Source organism: Camponotus vicinus, unplaced genomic scaffold, assembly GCF_025532165.1.
Source record: "Camponotus vicinus isolate PSW18456_S1 unplaced genomic scaffold, iyCamVici1.0 SCAF_5, whole genome shotgun sequence".
Lineage (NCBI taxonomy): Eukaryota > Metazoa > Arthropoda > Insecta > Hymenoptera > Formicidae > Camponotus > Camponotus vicinus.
In genome coordinates, this window is record NW_028141977.1 from 12,701,133 (window position 1) to 12,721,253 (window position 20,121).

The window sequence follows — 20,121 nt, forward strand, 5'->3', positions numbered from 1 at the left end:
TAAATACCATTTATATTTTAATACATTTGAATATATTTTAAAGAATATTGTTTCATTTATTTACGTATTATTTTCGCATTTTATTTTAAAAATATAATTAAGTTATATTAAAAGTAGAAGAACAACTTACATTTAATTTAGATTTTCAATTTCAAAGAATAATTCACTTTTTTAAATGTGCTATAACAGGTAAAATTATAATGACAATAAAATTAATAATTATAACCTCATTCAGTTAATTTGCATTATATTTTTGTCTTGTAGTTTTATATAATTTATAATTTACATACTCAACAAAGAAGTTAAATAATGTTAATTTTCTTTAATTCTGTATACAGATATATATGATTTGTGATTTTTAATAAAATATATAAATAATATGTATGTGCGTGTATGAGCGCGCGCGTGCGCGTGTACACGTATTTGACTATAAATTATTTTATTACAAAAATAGATTTACAATTTTTCCTATAAACAAGTATTAAAAAATTTTGATTTTTTTTTAAGATTTTCTGAGGTTATTAAGTCAACTTTTGCGATACCATATTTGGCTTTAATTTTATTTGGAGTAACTTCAACAAGCGTGAACTTATTTCTGGTAAAATAATTATTCTAATCGAAAAATGAAAATAAATCTTGAGTATAATTATATACGTAAAGAATAAATAGATTTTTTTAACAAACTATTTTTTGGCAGTTTTTCCAAATAATCAGATCGACGAATGTAATGAGTGATTTAATGAGATCTGTTGTATTTGTTGTTTGTCATTTCGTCTACATGTTTGCAACTAATTATGCTGGACAGAAATTTATAGATTACGACACTAATGTCTATAAAAAGATGTAGGTAACATAAATAATGCAATGATATAGTTATATGTATAATATTTCTTTGAAATTATTATAGATGCAACATACAATGGTACAATGCACCTTTGCGAACGCAGAAACAGATATTATTTATTATGCAAAAAGCCATGAAAAGTTATCACATGAATGTTGGCGGCTTATACAGTCCATCATTAGAAGGCTTTACAACGGTAATTAAAAAATTTGTAAATTATACAATTGTAACTTTTATGAAGAATGTAAATGAATTATTTATTCTAGCTCGCGAGTACGTCACTTTCTTATTTCACTGTTCTTTGTTCAATAAGAAAATAAGAGACATTTAGTTTAAAACGAAGAAAATTAAACTAGAAAGTATGTCATTAAAATATTATCAAGCTACTGTAATATTTTGGCATAAAAGTCAAGTTGACAAAACATGAAAAATTGTCGAATAAAAAAAAACACTATTCTTAAATATATTTTAACATTTATACATATATTACCACATATATTATTACGCACATATTTTTTGCGTATTTTTTATGTTGTTTAACATACGTTTTTAAATTCTTATGCACAATAATGGTACGATATCTCATTCAGGTTATTCAAAACATGCTGTATTTGTCATTTATACTTACTATATGATTCAAGCTTCCTAATTGAGCCTAGTTAGTGAGTTCCATTGAGTATAATTAACGATGGAGTGTACCGTTCGCGTAAATAAACATCTCTCTCGAAAAAAAAACACTATTTTGCACTGCATTACATTATAACGTATTAGAGAGAAATAAAAATTCGATATTATTGAAACATATTACGTATATTACCCTCCCCTGTGAATCATGCATTTTTTTTCTTTTTTTCTTATTTTTATTAATCGATTATATTGTGCCATCTTTTTTCACATGAATCTAGGCATCTTAAAAGTTCAAAGTTTCAAACATTACATCCGAAACTGTTTTATAATTTTTGATATATAATAATTATTAGTAATTTTGATGAACAATTATATAATATATAATTATATAATATATAATTTTTAATAATTATTTATTGTGACAGTTTAATTATTCCTACAATCAATTTAATCACTGTTCTTAATATCAAAAATTTTAGAAACATAAAACATATGGATCACAGATATCATAATACATTATGTTTAATCCGTCGCGTATGGAAGAAATACACTTTGCCAATGTATAGTGTCCTGTTCTTTACTGCGCGTGTGTTGGAGGGAGGAGAGGGCAAGAAAGAAGCCTTAATACTTACCTATAACTGCAAATTATAATAATTCATACCTATAACTGCAAATTATGATAATAGTTATCGTCCATTTGCATAATAGAGCAGAGATATAGTCCTCCTCTTGCGAGTATATTTCGAAAAATATATATTATTTCTCTTTATTTTAAATTATTTAAGATCGTATATTCCTTCAATGCGAATTTAAGCTCTTTTTAAATGCCAAATAAAATTTTTATCTTTATTATCCATATAACGACGGAAAAAGAGTATTGCATTATAGAAAAATTTAAAATAAAATGCTAGAAAAAATAATTATAAAAACGGAAGCGAAGAGGGAAAAAGGAAGAAGGAAAAAGACTTCTTTAGACTACTAAGTATTCATTGTCAGTAACGTTTTGACAACTGCTTAAGATGGAATTCCCTGAGGAGAAATACTATAGACTCAATTATATTTTTTTAGCATTGATTGGACTCTGGTCACATCAAAACTCCAGCATCAATCAAATTCAAGTTGTATTAGCATTATTAATATATTTAATATTTATAATATCTCAGGTATATGTATTGTTTTAATTTGCATTTGTTCGGGTATCCTTAATCTTAAAACATTATTTGTATACATATATGTTTTATACGAGCTCTATTATAACATATATATATATATATTTGGCTTTTTGAATTTAAAACATAAAATAGATACTTTTTTCATGCATATATATATATATTATATATTATACATATATATTACACATTATATGTGTTTTTATATTTTTTTATATTTTTTTAGTAATAATTATTTTTTTGAGAATACATACATACATATATAAATACACACATATATATATATATAATTTGCATCAACAAATATTATTTACAGTTAATCAAATTATTCACTACGAAATATAACTTTGATCTTCTTTTGGAAATATTATCATATGATTTTTTGATTATGGCATGGACTGCCAAATACATTACTTTTTATGCTATTATAGAAGATGTAAGTCCAACAATAATTTAATTTAAAATTGATTATCATAAGCGAATACTTATCGTACATACTATATACATAATAGATACAAAAAATTCGAAAATGTGTTCGAGATAACTGGAGCATTTTAACAGATAATCAAGAGGTTGATATAATGCGCAAATATACTGACAACGGAAAACTGTTCACGATAATTATAGCAAGTAAGTGTCAAATAAATTTTCAATTAGCCGCTCTTAATTGATTTTAAATTATCTAACTACGTATTTAAAACACAACTTAAAAATAGTACGATAGATTTTACAATTTTTTCAATATATAAATTTTAATATATTGAAAAAAAATTATTGTACAGATAGATCTCAATGTGATTATAAAAAAATCACTACAGAAAATATATAGCAGTCAATTTTAAATAATAATAAAAAACTAGGCTTTGTTGAATTTTTGAACTTACGTTATAGTAATATATAGTTTCATCACAATTTAATATATAGTTTTCATTAAAATTTAATATTAATTATCATGAATATTACATATTACGAAAATTATATAAAAATCAATGCTTTGTTTCTAATGTGATTAATATATATTAGTATAGAAATATATTTATACAATTCTATTGATTGAGTTTAATATAAAAAAGTTATTAATTTGAATGCAATAGATTATTTTTTAATTTAATAAAATTTTTAATATTCTAGTGTATCCGTTTATTTCGGAATTTTCCTCTTCATTTTATTGCAATATATCCCAATCTTATTTGATATCGTAATGCCATTGAACGAGTCTCGTCCACGCAAACTTTTAGTTGAAGCGGAATATTTTGTCGATCAACAAAAATACTTTCATGTCCTGACAATGCACATAAATATTGTAATACTTCTTTCAGCGACTACTGGTATAGCTACTGAATCATTTGCATTAATAAATGCAGTACACGCTTTCGGGATGTTTAAAATTGCTAGGTAAATTGTGACATAATGTATATTCTTAAATAATTTTTCATTGTTTTTTATTTATTTTCCCCCTATATTTTAAGTTATATTAAATTATATTAACAGTTGTATTGTTTGTTTTAATTAAGAGAATCTTTTCAGAAGCAGATTTATAATTCGATTAATTTATAAAATATTAATTTATAAAACGCTTTATATTTGTAGCATTTATTAAATTTTTTCTTTTTATTTGATTTCTATTTATTATTTAAAAATATTTATAAAAAATAATATATAGTTAATGTTTATGATGATAAATCCTCAATAATTATATATAATAGTCACAAACTTGATCATATAAATGTAATCTACATATATTATCTTGCTCTATAGATGTAATATGCATATATTATCTCTTTTATAACAAACTGAATTTTATAGTTACCGTATAGAGCATATGCTAAGCGAAAATGCCTTGCAAGCAAAATGTATAGCTCAAAAATATATTATATTCCATCACAGAATAACTGCTGCAGTGGACGTTCATAGAAGAGCGCTTGAGTCAGTATGCTACTAATTTCACAATACTTTCACGCGAATAGCTTATATTAGCAAAAATAGAGATAATTATTGCAGCTTTCTTTGATTTTTTATTTGAATACAATTTTGCATACATATATTTTAAACAAATTATTTTAAGATTAAATGAAATTAATTATCTAAATATAAATATCTATTATTATGCTTAATATATTATGTATAGAATAATAACATAAAGCGTCATTTATTCTGCTAGCTTGTCAGAATTATTAAAAATAACTTTTGGACGTTCCTACCTACTCGTAATTACGATTATTATTTGTTCGGGAAGCATTAATCTCTTTCATGTAAGTAAGTCACTAGTTATATACTCGTATATAGTCACACTATTTTTGTTATTAGTTTTAGAAAACTATCTGGTGAAACCATCAATTTTACTTACAGTTATTTCGAGTAATCACGATGAAACAAGAAACGCTGGAAATTATAAAAGCTGTTTCATTAATATTCTGCCATTTTTTGTTTCTAATTCTAGGCAATTTTGCTGGACAGGAATTTATAAATTATGACAGTTATGTCCATCAAACAATGTAAGAAGTATAATTATTGTATTTGCTTTTCTCAAAATAAATATACATATTGAATATATTCTAAATTTTACAATTTTTAAACATGTGTATGTGTAATTCGTGTCTACAAAGACGTATTTATAAATTTATTAGTATTTCTTTTCATGCAGATGCAATACAGAATGGTACAATGCTCCATTAAAAGCGCAAAAATTAATACTTTTTTTGTTACAAAAAACCACAAAAACTTACAGAGTTGATGCCGGTGGTATGTTTAGTCCTTGCTTGGAAGGTTTGGTCGCGGTAAGAGCTCACACTATTAATGAAAATAATTACTGTACTAATCACTGTACTGTTGTTTAAACAATTAAATTTTTTGTTTCAGGTCATGAGTTTATTGTTTTCTTTTTTCACTGTTTTGTGCTCGATCTAATGATAACGAAATTATATTAATTTCAATTACATATTTTTTAATGAAAAGCTTGATTAAAAGATTTGATTAAAAAGATATATGTCTCGATCGTCTTATTGCCAATTTTAAATTTCCTAACATTCCTTATTTTGCGAATCTTCTAAATATATACTGTAACATTATTTATTAATTATGTCACATTTTTCCTTAATTGATAATAAATCACTTTAATTATAACAATTTACTTATTTGTATAACAAAGAAAAATAGATTAACCAAAAGTTTTGGATTTGCTGTTTTTCTATCTTTTTTCTTTTTTCTTAAAGTAAAAAATTTATGACAAATATAGAAAATATTGTTTTTTTCCTTTTTATCTTTGTTTACTTAAAAAAAAATTTATATGTATACAGAAAAACCATACGCATATAAATACATGATAATACCAACAAATTAAAAGTTTAATTGTTTAATAGTTTGTATAGAAAAAGAAATCAATGAGCTAAAAATAACATGCATGAATTATTGCAAAAAAATAATTATTTTGAAATATTATTTAAAATATTATTTTGAAAAGTTCCATTAAAATCATACTCCATTTCATGTTGATCTCTTTTTCTCTCTCATTAGTTTCTCGGTGCTCAGTCTCTCTTTTATTCAATTTTGATCAAATGGAGTATTATTTGCATTCTTTATATAGAAGATAACTCATTTTGTTCAACAGAATTCAAGTAAGGTCTCAAACAGACTAAGGATCGTTATTATAAAATAATGAAAGTGTATCAGCTTTTACAGGAAAACAATTCTTCCCTTTCAATATAGTATCATTATACTTGCACACTTTACAGAGCGATATTTACTTCATCATTGGTATTTTCGACAATTACGAAAATTACATTGCGGAAGTAAAGTGTATCGATCCGCTTGTTATCGGCTCTTTCCTCTCGTCCGGTAGATAAACCTATTTATTATTAACTGTTATTCCCACAAAATTTTTCACATAATAATCCAAGAAAAGCGTGAAAAACTCTCTGAACTCTATAAACGATCTTTAATAAAATATGACGGAGAATAGAAGTCAGGGCTTCCACAGTATTTTCCGGCGCAGTCGTGTTTCAGCCTTCGTGAAAAAATGGAATTTGCTGGCAAGCGTTACTATAAGTTAAGTCAAAATCTATTAATCGCACTCGGTCTATGGCCGTATAATAACTCAATGTTCAAAAATATTCAGAGAATATTTTTCATTCTACTACTCGCATTTTCCATATGTGTGCAGGTATTTTTTTCTCACATCTTCCTATTTTTAATTTTAAGAACACTGTTTGAATAGCCTAATGAAAATAAACGAATGAAATTTATTTGCATTTGTGCAAACGAAATAGATATAATGAAATAGTGATAATTTTTTAAATAAATTTATAATATTAATGTTATAAGCGAAATTGTATGAAATGCAAATTGAGAAAATGCAAAAATTTGTCCTTTTTAATTTTACAAAATGTATATAATTTTTTTTAATATAGCATATATAGTGTTGATATAATAATAAGATGTAATAACAAATACATATATGTATATGATAAAACTATTATTGAAAACGATTTATTAATAAAAACTATATATATATATACACACATATATATTTTTTTTCAGTTAGGAAAGATCATGACGAGCGTATCTAATTTGGAATCTCTTCTTCAAATCTTATCATTCGCTATACCTTGTTTAATATTCTCTTTGAAATATGCTACATTTTGTGTAAAATTTAAAGCTGTAAGTTAGGTTAATTTATTATATTTATTGAAAAGTTGAAGAAATCATAATATATATAAATATTCTAATCAAATAGACATAAATATTCTAATCAAAATTTAAAATTAATATTTTATTTAATTATTTCCGTATTCATTTACTATTTTACTTAACAAATAAGGAATATAAAAATAACATATAACATCATGAATTATCATTGATAATGGTAGATGAAAAAAATATATGACCAAATAATATATCATTGGAATACAACAAAATGCATAGAGGAATTAAAAATCTTACAGCAATACACCAAGATCGGATATTTAATGACAATTACCGTAGCAAGTAAAAAATAATCTTCAATATGTATATTGAATACTACATTTAAATTTTTTTTTTAATAAAATTCTAATTGAAAGAAACAATGTCAATTATTTTTCAATTTTTTACGTATGTTTTTGCGCATATTTTTCATTATATTATTATTTTTTTCTGCATTTTACTGATATATAATTATTATCTTTGATTTAAATTATTTTTTCAGCATTCTTCTATTCATGCGTATATATGTTCATAATAATCCAAATTTTACCAAAATTCCTTGACATAGTGGCGCCCTTAAACGAATCACGTCCCTACGAACTTTTTGCTATAGCTACATTTTTCTTCGATCAAGAAAAATATTTCGTTCCAATATTTCTGCACATGACAGTGGCGCTTTCAGTAGAAATAACTATAATAGTGGCTGCCGACACAATGTGCTTGATAATTATGCAACATGCTTGTGCTCTATTTAAAATTGCCAGGTAACGAATCGAAATAGAAAAATTTAATAAAACTTACCCGCAAAGACTGAATTGGCAACTGGAATAGGAAACTTAAGAAAACGTTATAATTAAATTTTCGTTAATCTTATATTATGGTATATTTATAGGAGCATCTTTCATTATATTTTTACATTACATATAATTATTAATGTGCATGTTTTATTCCTGCAGTTTTCGCATAGAGCATGCATTTGATTGCGAAATACACATCTCTGCGATGGAGAAAAACGCGATGTATTACACGAATATAATCAATGCGATAACCACTCACAATCGAGCTATCAAGTGCGTAGCTATATATACCATTGATATTTTACGATTAATTATAGTAAAAAAACTCATAATCAGTACAGAAAGAAATTTCGAATTAGATTTTAATGAAACAATCGAAAGATAAACAATACCCAATTAATGTGCAATTCATTAGAGCTAATGCTAGAATCTTGTTGAAGGTTTTCCGATTTTCTTAACTGTCACTTCGAGGTATCTTATTTTATATTACTTATATTAGGTGTGTGTTCTGTAAGCATCAATCTGTTTCGTGTGAGTATTATATTAATTGTAAATGATACGCGCTGAATTAATTACTGCAACATATTATTAAAATTAAATATAAAAATTTGTTGAATATAATGATAAAGAACATCTTCTGACTTAAAACATGTGCATTTCTCTATTAATATAGCATTTTTATTGTAAAATATATTAACGGGTATAATGTAGAAAATTAATATTTTGATTTTATGATTTAAAATATTTTTTTGCATGCATCAGCTTTGTTTAGCAGGGTTGAAGAAAAAAATGGAAGAGTTATTTGTAATTGGATTATTTGTCATCTGCCAATTTATTTATATGTTTATATATAATTTTGTGGCACAGAGATTAACAAATTCCAGTGACGAAATATTCTATAAAACGTAAATACCATTAAATCAGAATATTTTATTATTTAGCAGTATTTCGCTATTATAGGGCTTGCTGCAATATCAATTTTATGTTATCGGTAACAAGCAACATTTTAAAATTAACAAAAACCATGTGAATAAAGTAGATACGTGAAAATCTTATAATATAATTATTTGAAAATATTATTTTAAATTGCATATTGATATTAGATTTGTAGGTCTTAATTTTATTTAATTGAATTAAATTGACATTTGTATTAAATAATCTGTTTTATATAAAAAATCGTATAAAAAAATTATGAAATCAAATATTACGGTATTATTTCACTTTTAGATGCGAATTGCCTTGGTATACTGTCTCTATTCGATGTCAAAAAATGCTCCAATTTATAATGCAACGAAGCATAAAAAGCAATAAATTTATAATACTAGGCTTAATTGATGCATCGCTTGAACGCTTCGCTTCGGTAAGCAATATATACGAAAAACATGTATTAAAAAATATTAAAATTATATAATAAGTATAACATATATATAGATTAAATGTAAAAATATATATATATATAAAGAATATATATATATATATATATATATATATATATATATATATGTAATGTTATATGTAAAACAATTCTATTTATTTATTTAAATGAGTAAATATTTATTATGATATATTTTATTTTATCAAATTGCAATCGACGTGAAGGATATATTTTTGCTATACATATTCATTATTTGTGACATTGTATAAAATTTAATAAATTTCATTAATTAATAATAATAGGAAATGTACACTGATTTAACATTTCATATTTTAGCTTGTGAACATCTCTATGTCTTACTTCACAGTTTTTTGGTCAATACAACGTTAAGATTTCTATGGATAATCTGCATAATTATCACAGAGACGAAAATTCTTCTCAAAACAACCTACAAGGACCTAATTAAAATGCAAAATTACAAGTAACAAGAGAATTATGATTCACTTGTTTAAATAGCTAAATCGACATCTTAGAATTCACTATGTAGCATGATTATATTAAATACACTGCTTGTCACACAAAATAATTTTTAATTTTATAAATCATAATTTATTTATTTTTTATTTATTTATTTTTTGTCATATGTAATATTACTATTGTTCGATCTTTGTTTTCTCTGTAGATATAGAAAAAATTAAGAGAATTTCAACAGATATTTGTCTTCAATAAGTGTTAATTGTAATACGCATCAAGACAATTATTTAAAAATATTTGTGGCCTAAAAAAAACAATGAACCATCAAAAAATTTCTATATTTATTAATTTTAAGAAATATCAGAGACTCAATTCAAACATAAAATATAGTACATGAAATTTTTATATGTAGAATATGAAACTTCTTCCAGAGAGAAAAAAAAAATATATATATATATATTATATTATATAAAATAGTATCAGTAAAATGGCAGCCGAACTTCTATTTGAATTTGCAAACAAATGAAAAGATAAGACGTGATACGAATCCGTCTTATTCAGAAAACAATTAGTTCACTTACGTGTCAAGAAAATTTATAATGAAAAAAAATATATACAAAGAAAATACATATATAGAACATGAAGAACGAAATATTAAAAATAGAAAATGAGAAACGAGAAAGAGGTTCTTTCTTTACAATTTGTAACTAGTTTTATATCTACCGCAGGAAACTAGTATTTACCGTATACTTCTTTTTGTTTTATTAGGTAGTTGTAGTTTCTACGTTCCCATTTATTCCATCCACTAATGTCATTAAAAACATTGTTTGGAAAATGTAAAAAAAAGACTTCTTATTTTAAAATAGAAGAACAAAAGGAGAGGAAATTGTGAACGAATTGTATCGTTTCCACAAGCACAAAAGAACACAAAGAAACATCAATCTTAACAAAATACGCCAATCGCATTCGTATTAAAATAAGAATTAATGCTTTGCTAGTAAACATTAACGACGAGATAATTTATAGAGAAGAAACATTATCGCTTATATAATGATATCGTCTTAATATTATTCTAACAAAATTATAAGATTAATTAATTCTCCAAAACGAAGAAACACATTGCAAACAATAAAATGATACTATTGCGAAATAATTCTAACATTTGTAAAATGCGTTTTTTATTTTGGCAATGTAGTTTTAACAATCGGAGATGGTTTAGTCAAACACACTAATTTTTAATCCACTTATATCATAGCACAACTAAAGCGTTGCGTTAATAATCTAAAAGTTTACTAATTAATTAATTCATTAACTTTTTCGAACTGTGAATTTACAAAACATGGTATTCCGATATATGATATACTGATACACATTTGCGATATTCTGACGATTATAATTACGCAAAAGATTTCCAGAAAGAAAAAATCGTATGATATTTATTCGTATTTAGGTATACACATCGCGTGGAAAACATTACAAGAAATGTATCAGGTCGAAAATGCATGAAAGCTAAATTAATTTTGTATGACGTATTAACGTGTTAGCACTATATCAGCCACTGCGAGAAAAGAACTGTAACGTCTCGCGTCTTGACTAGAAATGAAGAGACATCAAAAATATGCGAATGCGACTTTTCCACTGCGCCTGCGTCGATCGATTATGCGTGGAAGGAGAAATATCAAATGCATACATTCATAAAAATGATATTTAATCGGTTCATTATGTCAGAGAGAGAGAATAATAACGTTTCTTTTATGCAACATTCTATTGTAGACATAGATGCCAGCTGGGAGATAAAATAAAATTAATTAAATAATTTGCACCTAGATTATCATAATAATTCGCACATATATCACATTATTTCGAATGTGCGAAACATCTAAGCCAAATCTAAAAGAAAAAAAGAGGTTCAACACATAAACGTGTCACATTTACACTGAAATGGTAGAATTGTACAGCAAATATCTTACGATTAATAGAATTCTGTTAACATGTACTGGTATGTGGCCGTATCAAAATTCTCGTTTCAGACATATTGTAATAACATTTACGACTATAATACTTATATCAAGTATAATATTTCAGGTATGAAAATCTCTTTTCTTATAGCTTGTATATTCTAATTAATTTTTCTAACTAATTATTTTTTATTGAGGACAATTATTCAATGTAAAAATTAGAAACGAAATATGTTACAGTGGAATATACCACTATTCTTACGTGACATATTCTTTGTAAATGTTACAATATTACATAAAGTTTTTTTAATAAAAAAAATTCAAAATTTTAATAATTAAAATTTTCATATTTGTATGTATTCTTCGAACTTGTTCTATCTAGAAAATAATCGATAATTTTAACGTAAAACCAAAAATTGGAGAGAAATATCATTTTCAGTTTACAACTTTTATCACAACAGAATATAACACTGATCTTTTTCTACACGTTCTCGCATACAGCATCCCATGGTTAGCTTATATGTTAAAGTACAATATTCTTTGTTTAAACATAAAAAAGGTAAATATATTCGCGACCTATCAAATGCGTCTTTTTTAATAAAAATTAATAAATAATTATAATCGTTGAATTTAGATGCGAGACCTTACGGAACAAGTGCGGCGTAATTACAATACATTAAGCAATGCGCAAAAAATGGAAATAATAAAAAGATATTGGGCTATCGGAAGATTCATCACGTTGATTACGACATGTAAGCAGCATTTCGAATAGTTTTTTCAGATGCTGCATTCGATAACAATTCTTCAATCATTGCAGTGTTTATTTATCTATGTATATTCATCTTCATGCTGGTGCAATTTTTATCAAATTTTATTCTAAACATTGCAACAAATGTAAATCAATCTCGTTCCCGACGATTACCCGTTAAGCTTGAATATTTTGTAGATCAAGAAAAATATTTTATTCCGCTTTCATTACACGTATTCTTGATTGTTTTTTGTGGATTAACCACAGTGTTAGCCACCGAAACACTTCTTATGTCGTACGTGCAACATGCGTGTGGCTTGTACCAAGTAGCTAGGTAAAACGAGATTTCAGAGTTTGAAAAATAAGACAATTGGTATCAATAGAATTTGCAAATAATTCGTTTATTACATTATCAATTTTAGTTGCCGCATAGAACAGGCACTGCATAAGAACACGATACACGGTATTACATCTTCTGCCGAAAAAAATTTAATCGTGTGTAAAGGAATAATCAGTGCCGTCCATATGTACAGGCGAGCAAATAAGTTCGTAATTAATAATTCACTTTTGATTGAAAACTTCTTTTCTTGCAAAGTTTCCGTTCGAATTTTTCAATTCTTTCTTACATATAAATGAGAAAATTGTATACGAGAAATCGTACGAATCGTCAGTAAATATAACTGATCCACTAAATATATGTGTGTATATATATTTATACTTATACTTATTTATACCACATCGTGTTATTTTAGGTTTATGGAAATGTCAATGGCAAATTTCAAATGGGCATATTTATCACTGTTACCATTAGGAGTGCTGTCATTAAGTGTTAATCTTTATCGTGTGAGTAATTATTGATATACGCTTATCGATCATAATGAAACTAATTCATATATTATTTTGGTGAGATATGTCAAGATATCTGCACTATTCGTAATGTGTAAGACATTTATTTCTTACGAAAGCAAATTATTATAATCTGTGTGTCTCACAGTTTTCTCAGCTGATATTAACCAAAGAATATTATGAATTGATCATTAGCAGTATGTTCATCTCTGGCCAGTTTGGTTACATGTTTTTCTCCAACTATCTGGGGCAGGAAGTAATCGATCATAGTGGCAGTATCTTTTATAGAACGTAAATAACATGTATATTAAATGTAATCCACAGCATTTTTATCGAAATTTTTAATTATGGTTTTCTGCTGATAACTTGTACAGATACAACACGAAATGGTACGTGGCACCGTTAAAAGCGTAAAAATTATTGTTGCTTGCCATGCAAAGGAGCATGCGGCATCCTCTACTCGTCCTTGATGGATTGTTTATTCCGTCGTTCGAAGGATTCGCCACGGTAGAGTCTCAACACTTAAAGTAATCTTTATGACAAAGACACATTTGCTTATTTTCTGGATTAAAATTTCGTTTTTAGCTTACGAGCATGTCAGTTTCATACTTCACGATGATCTTGTCCACTCGATGATCATTGTCCTCCCCGTGAAATAAGTCCGAATATTTAAAACTTCAATGCAAGTAGTTCTGATATACTTGTTACAAGTATAAATAGAATAATACAAGAGTAATTGATCTAATAAAGCATTCACTACAGTATACATAATAACTAAATACTTATTTTTTCAAAAAAAGAAAAAAAGAAGCAAGTATCATATGTCAAAAATATATATTACTATAAAAAAAATATTATAAAATAGCATATGATATGCTTTTATAAAATATTGTTATTTTAATTTGTACAAAACATGTTATTTTGGTTCAAAAAAATGATTATATTAAAAACAAGTTATCGTGCAAAATAGTTTAAATTTTCTACAAAAATATATAATGACATAAAAATGGAACCAATTAAGAATAAAAACTTATGCTAATTTATTTTTTTTCAAATAGTAATATTTTAACATTTTAACAAATAATACAGTAAAATATTTATTTCAATTTTTTTACAAAAGCAATAATATTACAATTTCAAAATTTGTCAAAAAATTAAATATCGAAAATTAATTATTATGCATCATTTTATAATTTTTTATAGTAATACGCATTATTTACAACTGGTGCATGTATTTGGCGCTTTTTTTAAAATATAAGTTTTTATTAAAACTTTCTTTTTTCAGTATATCTCGATATAAAATAGAAAATAATTCGCTTTCGATTTCATTCAGTTCTAAATTTTTCTTTTTCTCTTTCTCTCCCATCCTTTCTACTTCCCCTATTTTTCCCTCCCTCCCTATCACCCTCCCCCCTTATCTCTCCTTTTTCTCTCTTTTTCTTTTTTCCCTCCCGTCTCTTTCTTTTTTTCTCTCTCTCTATGTGTGTATGTGTGTCTTCCTTAAAAGTAAGTGAACAGCACACATCTTTCTTTACAATTATTATTTTAAATATACAACAAATTATATCGTTTTGTTATTAATAAATTATATCGTTTAAAAAATATACAAATATATCAAATATATAAAGAAATATATAATATAAATATATTTCGTAATAAGTAGATGTATATGTGTATGCTTTTAACAAAGTAAAGCTATATGCTTTTTATCTATATAACATTTTTAGGCAATTGGACTAGATAATCAGTAGTATTAGTATTTATCAAAATATTATTTATTTATTATCATTACTGCATGTATTATACTAGTTACATAGGTTACATATATAAAAGTAAATCATTCTGTATATACATTGATGATTTACTTATAATAAACGAATACTATTTGAATATGATAAAAGAAATGTGAAGTAATTACTAATTATTTGATTGAAATATGCAGAACTGCTATTCAGAAAAAAGTGTAGTGTTCATAACTCGGATCATTAATTTAATTAAAAAGTTTAATTTTATTATACAGTCCTGTGTGTGTTATATATTTCACATCAAATCACTCAAGTTATTTTATACCAACATCAAATATAAAATTTTTCGCACAAGAAACCATGCGAATGTCAGTACATATAATTGTCAATATAAATATTCATATTCATTTTATGCACATCGTTCTTTATGATTTATAGAAATGTCGAATTTTATGAATATATTTCTTTGTATTAATGAGCTTACTCTCATTAGGCATTTCGGCACGAATCTCTATCGTGAGTAATTATTGATGCACACTTACTGATATTTACTAATAAATCTGATAATACTAATAATAAATGTCTTAGTCGAATGTATCGTACGCAATACAAAGTCTGTATTTCTCACGAGCGAACTCATCTACACGCACGAGTATCATTATAAGAATTAATGCATCGTTAATGCATCCTTAAAACATATATAACATTAGCAATTAAAATTATAGCTAAAAAATAAACATTATCTCTTAGTAATATTGTTTTTTTGCTAGAAGTGTAAAATCAGTAAATGCATAATTTTCGATACAACATATATATTCTAAAGATTTAACTCTTTAACAATAAAATACTTTAATAGAAATAATATTATTAAATAGAAATTTTTGATATTATGAGCTGTACGTAATATTACATTACAACACAACGAATAACATTGATATACAATTACGAAAACTTACTAATCTCTTGGCTTTTTAGATCTAATCCAAAATTGCTTATCACGATATTCACCAAACACATACATCTGCAATTTTTCGACGATTATCAGCGATATTTCTTCACATAATTAATCACATATGACATTAACATGTTAGCATTATTTGAGCACCGCGAGAAAAGCAACCGTAACGTCTCATGTCTCGAATATGAATGAAGAGACATCAAAAATATGTGAATGCGACTTCGCATTTGCGCTTGCGTCGATCGAACACGCGTTGAGAGGGGAGACATCAAATGTATAGGCTGAAGAAAATAATGTACAATCGGTTTATTATGCCAATGAAAATAATAATCTGTCTTTCGACTAAAATTCCATTACACATTAGCAGGATATAAGATAAAATTATAATTCATCTTTAGTTTATCCTAATAATTCGCACGTTATTTCGAATAAGCTATAAGAGAATCGTAATACGTAATCGAACATGTCGAATTTAAGAGATCGCTGGAGAAAAGAATGTCAGCACAAACGTGTGACGACATTTGTACCGAAATGGCAGGATTGCGCAGCGAGTAGTTACTATAGAATTAATAGAATTTTGCTAATATGTATTGGTTTATGGCCGTATCAGAATTCTGGTTTCAGACATATCGTAATAGCGTTTATGACAGTCATACTTTCATCGAGCGTAATATTTCAAGTATGATAATCTCTTCTCTCCTATAGCTCATATATTATAATTAATATATTATAATTCTAATTAACTATTTTTCTCTGTGGATTATTATTTAATATAAAAATTAGAAATCGTGTATCCTATAAGGTGGAATGTATCACTATTATTGTAAACGGATAACATATTCTTTGTAAATGTTACAATAATATGTATATAAATATGATTACATATAAATATGATTATATAAATATTTTTTTAATAAAATATAATCTAAAATTTTAATAGTAAAAATTTTCATATTTGTATGTATGTATATATGTTTATGTATTATTCTATCGAGAAAATAATCGACAACTTTAAAGTAAAAACAAAAATTGGAGAGAAATATCATTTTCAGCTTACGACTTTTATCACAACAGAATATAACACTGACCTTCTTCTGCAAATTCTCGCATATAGTATCCCATGGTTAGCTTATATGTTAAAGTATAATATTCTTTGCTTAAACGTAAAGAAGGTAGATACATTCGCTACATATCAAACGCGTTCTTTCTTGATAAAAACTGATAAATAATCATTATCATTGAATTTAGATGCGAGGCCTTATGGGACAAGTGTTTCGTGACTGGAATGCATTAAGCAGCGCGCAAGAAATGGAAATCATAAAAGGATATTGGACTATCGGGAGATTCATAACATTGATTACGACATGTAAGCATTTCGAATAGTTTTTTCACGCGCTACATTTGATAACGATTCTTCAATCATTACAGTGTTTATTTATCTTTGTATATTCGGTTTCGTTCTGGTGCAGTTTTTATCAAATTTTCTTCTGGATATCGTAATGACTGGAAATCAATCTCATTCCCGACGATTACCCATTAAGCTCGAATATTTTGTAGATCAAGAAAAATATTTTATTCCGCTTTCATTACACGTATTCCTGTTTGTTTTGTGTGGATTAACCACAGTGGTAGCCACCGAAACACTTTTTATGTCGTACGCGCAACATGCGTGTGGATTGTTTCAAATAGCCAGGTGAAACAATGTTTCAGAATTTGAAAAACGACACAATTGATATTAATAGAATTTGCAAATATTTTGTTATATTATATTATCAATCGTTTTATTACATTATGAATTTTAGTTGCCGCATAGAACAGGCACTGCATACGAAAATGCTACAAAGTGTTACATCTTCTGCGGAAAGAAATTTAATCGTGTGTAAAGGAATAATCAGTGCCGTCTATATGTACAGAAGAGCAACCAAGTAATTAATAATTAACTTTAATTGGAAACTTTTTTCTTGTAAAATGCGATTTTTGCTCGAATTTTTCAATTATTTCCTACGAAATTACATATAAACTAAATAATTTTATGCAAGAAATTATACGAATTGTCAGTAAACGTAATTGATCCACTATATGTGTGTATGTGTGTGTGTGTGTGTACTTTACATTTATATTTATTTATTTCGCATCGTGTTATTTAAGGTTTATGGAAACGTCAATGGCAAATTTTAAATGGGGATATTTAGCGTTGTTACCGTTAGGAGTTCTGTCGCTAAGTGTCAATCTTTATCGTGTGATTATTGATATACGTTTATTGATCATAATGATCTAATTCATGTATTATATTTTGATTAGATATATCGAAACACAATACTATTCGTGATGTGTAAAACATATTTATTTCTTGCGAAAGCAAATTATTATAACCTGTGTTTTTCACAGTTTTCTCAGCTGATATTATCCGAAGAATATTATGAACTGATCATTAGTACTCTTTTTATCCTTGGCCATTTTTGGTACATGTTCTTCTGCAACTATTTGGGACAGGAAGTTATCGATCATAGCGGGAATATCTTTTATAGAACGTGAGTAACACATGTATATTAGAAAAGAGCGTAAATCTGCAGCACTCGAAATTTTTAGTTATGATTTTCTGCCGATAACTTGTACAGATACAACACGAAATGGTACGTAGCACCGTTAAAAGCGCAGAAATTATTGTTGCTTGTGATGCAAAGGAGCATGCGGCATCCTCCACTCGTCCTTGGTGGTTTGTACATTCCGTCGTTCGAAGGATTCGCCACGGTGAAGTCTCAGCAAAGTAAAATAATCTTTATGGCAAAGAGACATTTGCTTATTTCTTGGATTAAAATTTCTTTTTTAGCTTACGAGCATGTCAGTTTCATACTTTACGATGATCTTTTCCACTCGTTGATCATTTTCCTCCCCGTGAAATAAGTCCGAATATTAAAAACTTCAATGCAAGTAGTTCTGATATACTTGTTACAAATAGACTTGTTATAAATAGAATAATACAAGAGCAATTGATCTAATAAAGCATTTATCTAATAAAGCATTTACTGTAGTATACATAATAATTAAACACATACTTTTAAAAAAAAAGAAAAAAAGGAGCATAAAATATCATTTATGAAAAATATATATTACTATAAAAAAAACTGTTATAATAGGGACTGTAATAGGGACTTTTACAAAGCATTTCATATGCTATATTATAACAGTCCTTCTTCCCCCCTCCCCTTTCTTTCTTTCTCTCTCTGTGTGTGTGTATGTGTCTTCCTTAAAAGTACGTGAACAGCACACATCTTTCTTTACAATTATTATTTTAAATATACAACAAATTATATCGTATATTTTGTTATTAATAAATTATATTGTTTAAAAAATATACAAATATATCAAATATATAAAGAAATATATAATATAAAGTTATTTCGTAATAAGTAGATGTATATGTGTATGCTTCTAACAAAGTAAAGCTATATGCTTTTTATCTATATAATATTTTTAGGTAATTGGACTAGATAATCAGTAGTATTAATATTTATAGAAATATTATTTATTTATTATAATTAGTGCATGTATTATGTTAGTTACGTTACATATATAAAAATAAATCATTCTGTATATACATTGATGATTTACTTATAATAAATAAATACTATTTGAATGTGATAAAAAAAAATGTGAAGTAATTACTAATTATTTGATTGAAATATTCAGATCTACTATTCAGAAAAAAGAGTAGTGTTTATAACTTGGATCATTAATTTAATCAAAAAGTTTAATTTTATTATACAGTCCTGTTATATATTTCACATCAAATCACTCAAGTTATTTTATACCAACATCAAATATAAAATTTTTTGCACAAGAAACCATGCGAATGTCAGTACATATAATTGTCAATGTAAATATTCATATTCATTTTAT

At 26.2% G+C, this 20,121-nt stretch overlaps 3 protein-coding genes and 1 pseudogene across 3 annotated transcripts in view; all 4 read left to right on the forward strand.

Moving 5' to 3' along the window:
* The window catches only part of Alpha-man-ia (alpha-Mannosidase class I a), a 478,743-nt gene that overhangs the window by 428,570 nt on the left and 30,052 nt on the right, over positions 1 to 20,121 (forward strand). The gene's annotated exons all lie outside the window — the stretch shown is intronic.
* On the forward strand, positions 3,029 to 5,547 carry LOC145972531 (uncharacterized). Its single transcript, XM_083101251.1, has 8 exons — positions 3,029 to 3,076; positions 3,153 to 3,270; positions 3,960 to 4,035; positions 4,447 to 4,566; positions 4,802 to 4,892; positions 4,990 to 5,135; positions 5,285 to 5,417; positions 5,500 to 5,547. The coding sequence occupies exons 1-8, from the start codon at positions 3,029 to 3,031 to the stop codon at positions 5,545 to 5,547; spliced, it is 780 nt and encodes a 259-aa protein (XP_082957377.1).
* Positions 7,605 to 14,154, forward strand: LOC145972520 (uncharacterized; annotated as a pseudogene).
* LOC145972534 (uncharacterized) lies at positions 17,476 to 18,524 on the forward strand. The gene is made up of 3 exons (XM_083101257.1): positions 17,476 to 17,914; positions 18,024 to 18,146; positions 18,370 to 18,524. Exons 1-3 carry the CDS (start codon positions 17,721 to 17,723, stop codon positions 18,497 to 18,499), a joined length of 447 nt encoding a protein of 148 aa, XP_082957383.1. The 5' UTR covers positions 17,476 to 17,720; the 3' UTR covers positions 18,500 to 18,524.

Bases quoted from the DNA above. Each gene is read 5' to 3' on its own strand.
- LOC145972531 (XM_083101251.1), top strand. From the start codon at position 3,029: ATGGCATGGACTGCCAAATACATTACTTTTTATGCTATTATAGAAGAT. The intron at 3,077-3,152 runs GTAAGTCCAACA...TATACATAATAG, and splicing joins TTTATGCTATTATAGAAGAT to ATACAAAAAATTCGAAAATG. The intron at 4,036-4,446 runs GTAAATTGTGAC...TGAATTTTATAG, and splicing joins GGGATGTTTAAAATTGCTAG to TTACCGTATAGAGCATATGC.
- LOC145972534 (XM_083101257.1), top strand. From the start codon at position 17,721: ATGACTGGAAATCAATCTCATTCCCGACGATTACCCATTAAGCTCGAA. The intron at 17,915-18,023 runs GTGAAACAATGT...TATGAATTTTAG, and splicing joins GGATTGTTTCAAATAGCCAG to TTGCCGCATAGAACAGGCAC. The intron at 18,147-18,369 runs GTAATTAATAAT...GTGTTATTTAAG, and splicing joins ATGTACAGAAGAGCAACCAA to GTTTATGGAAACGTCAATGG.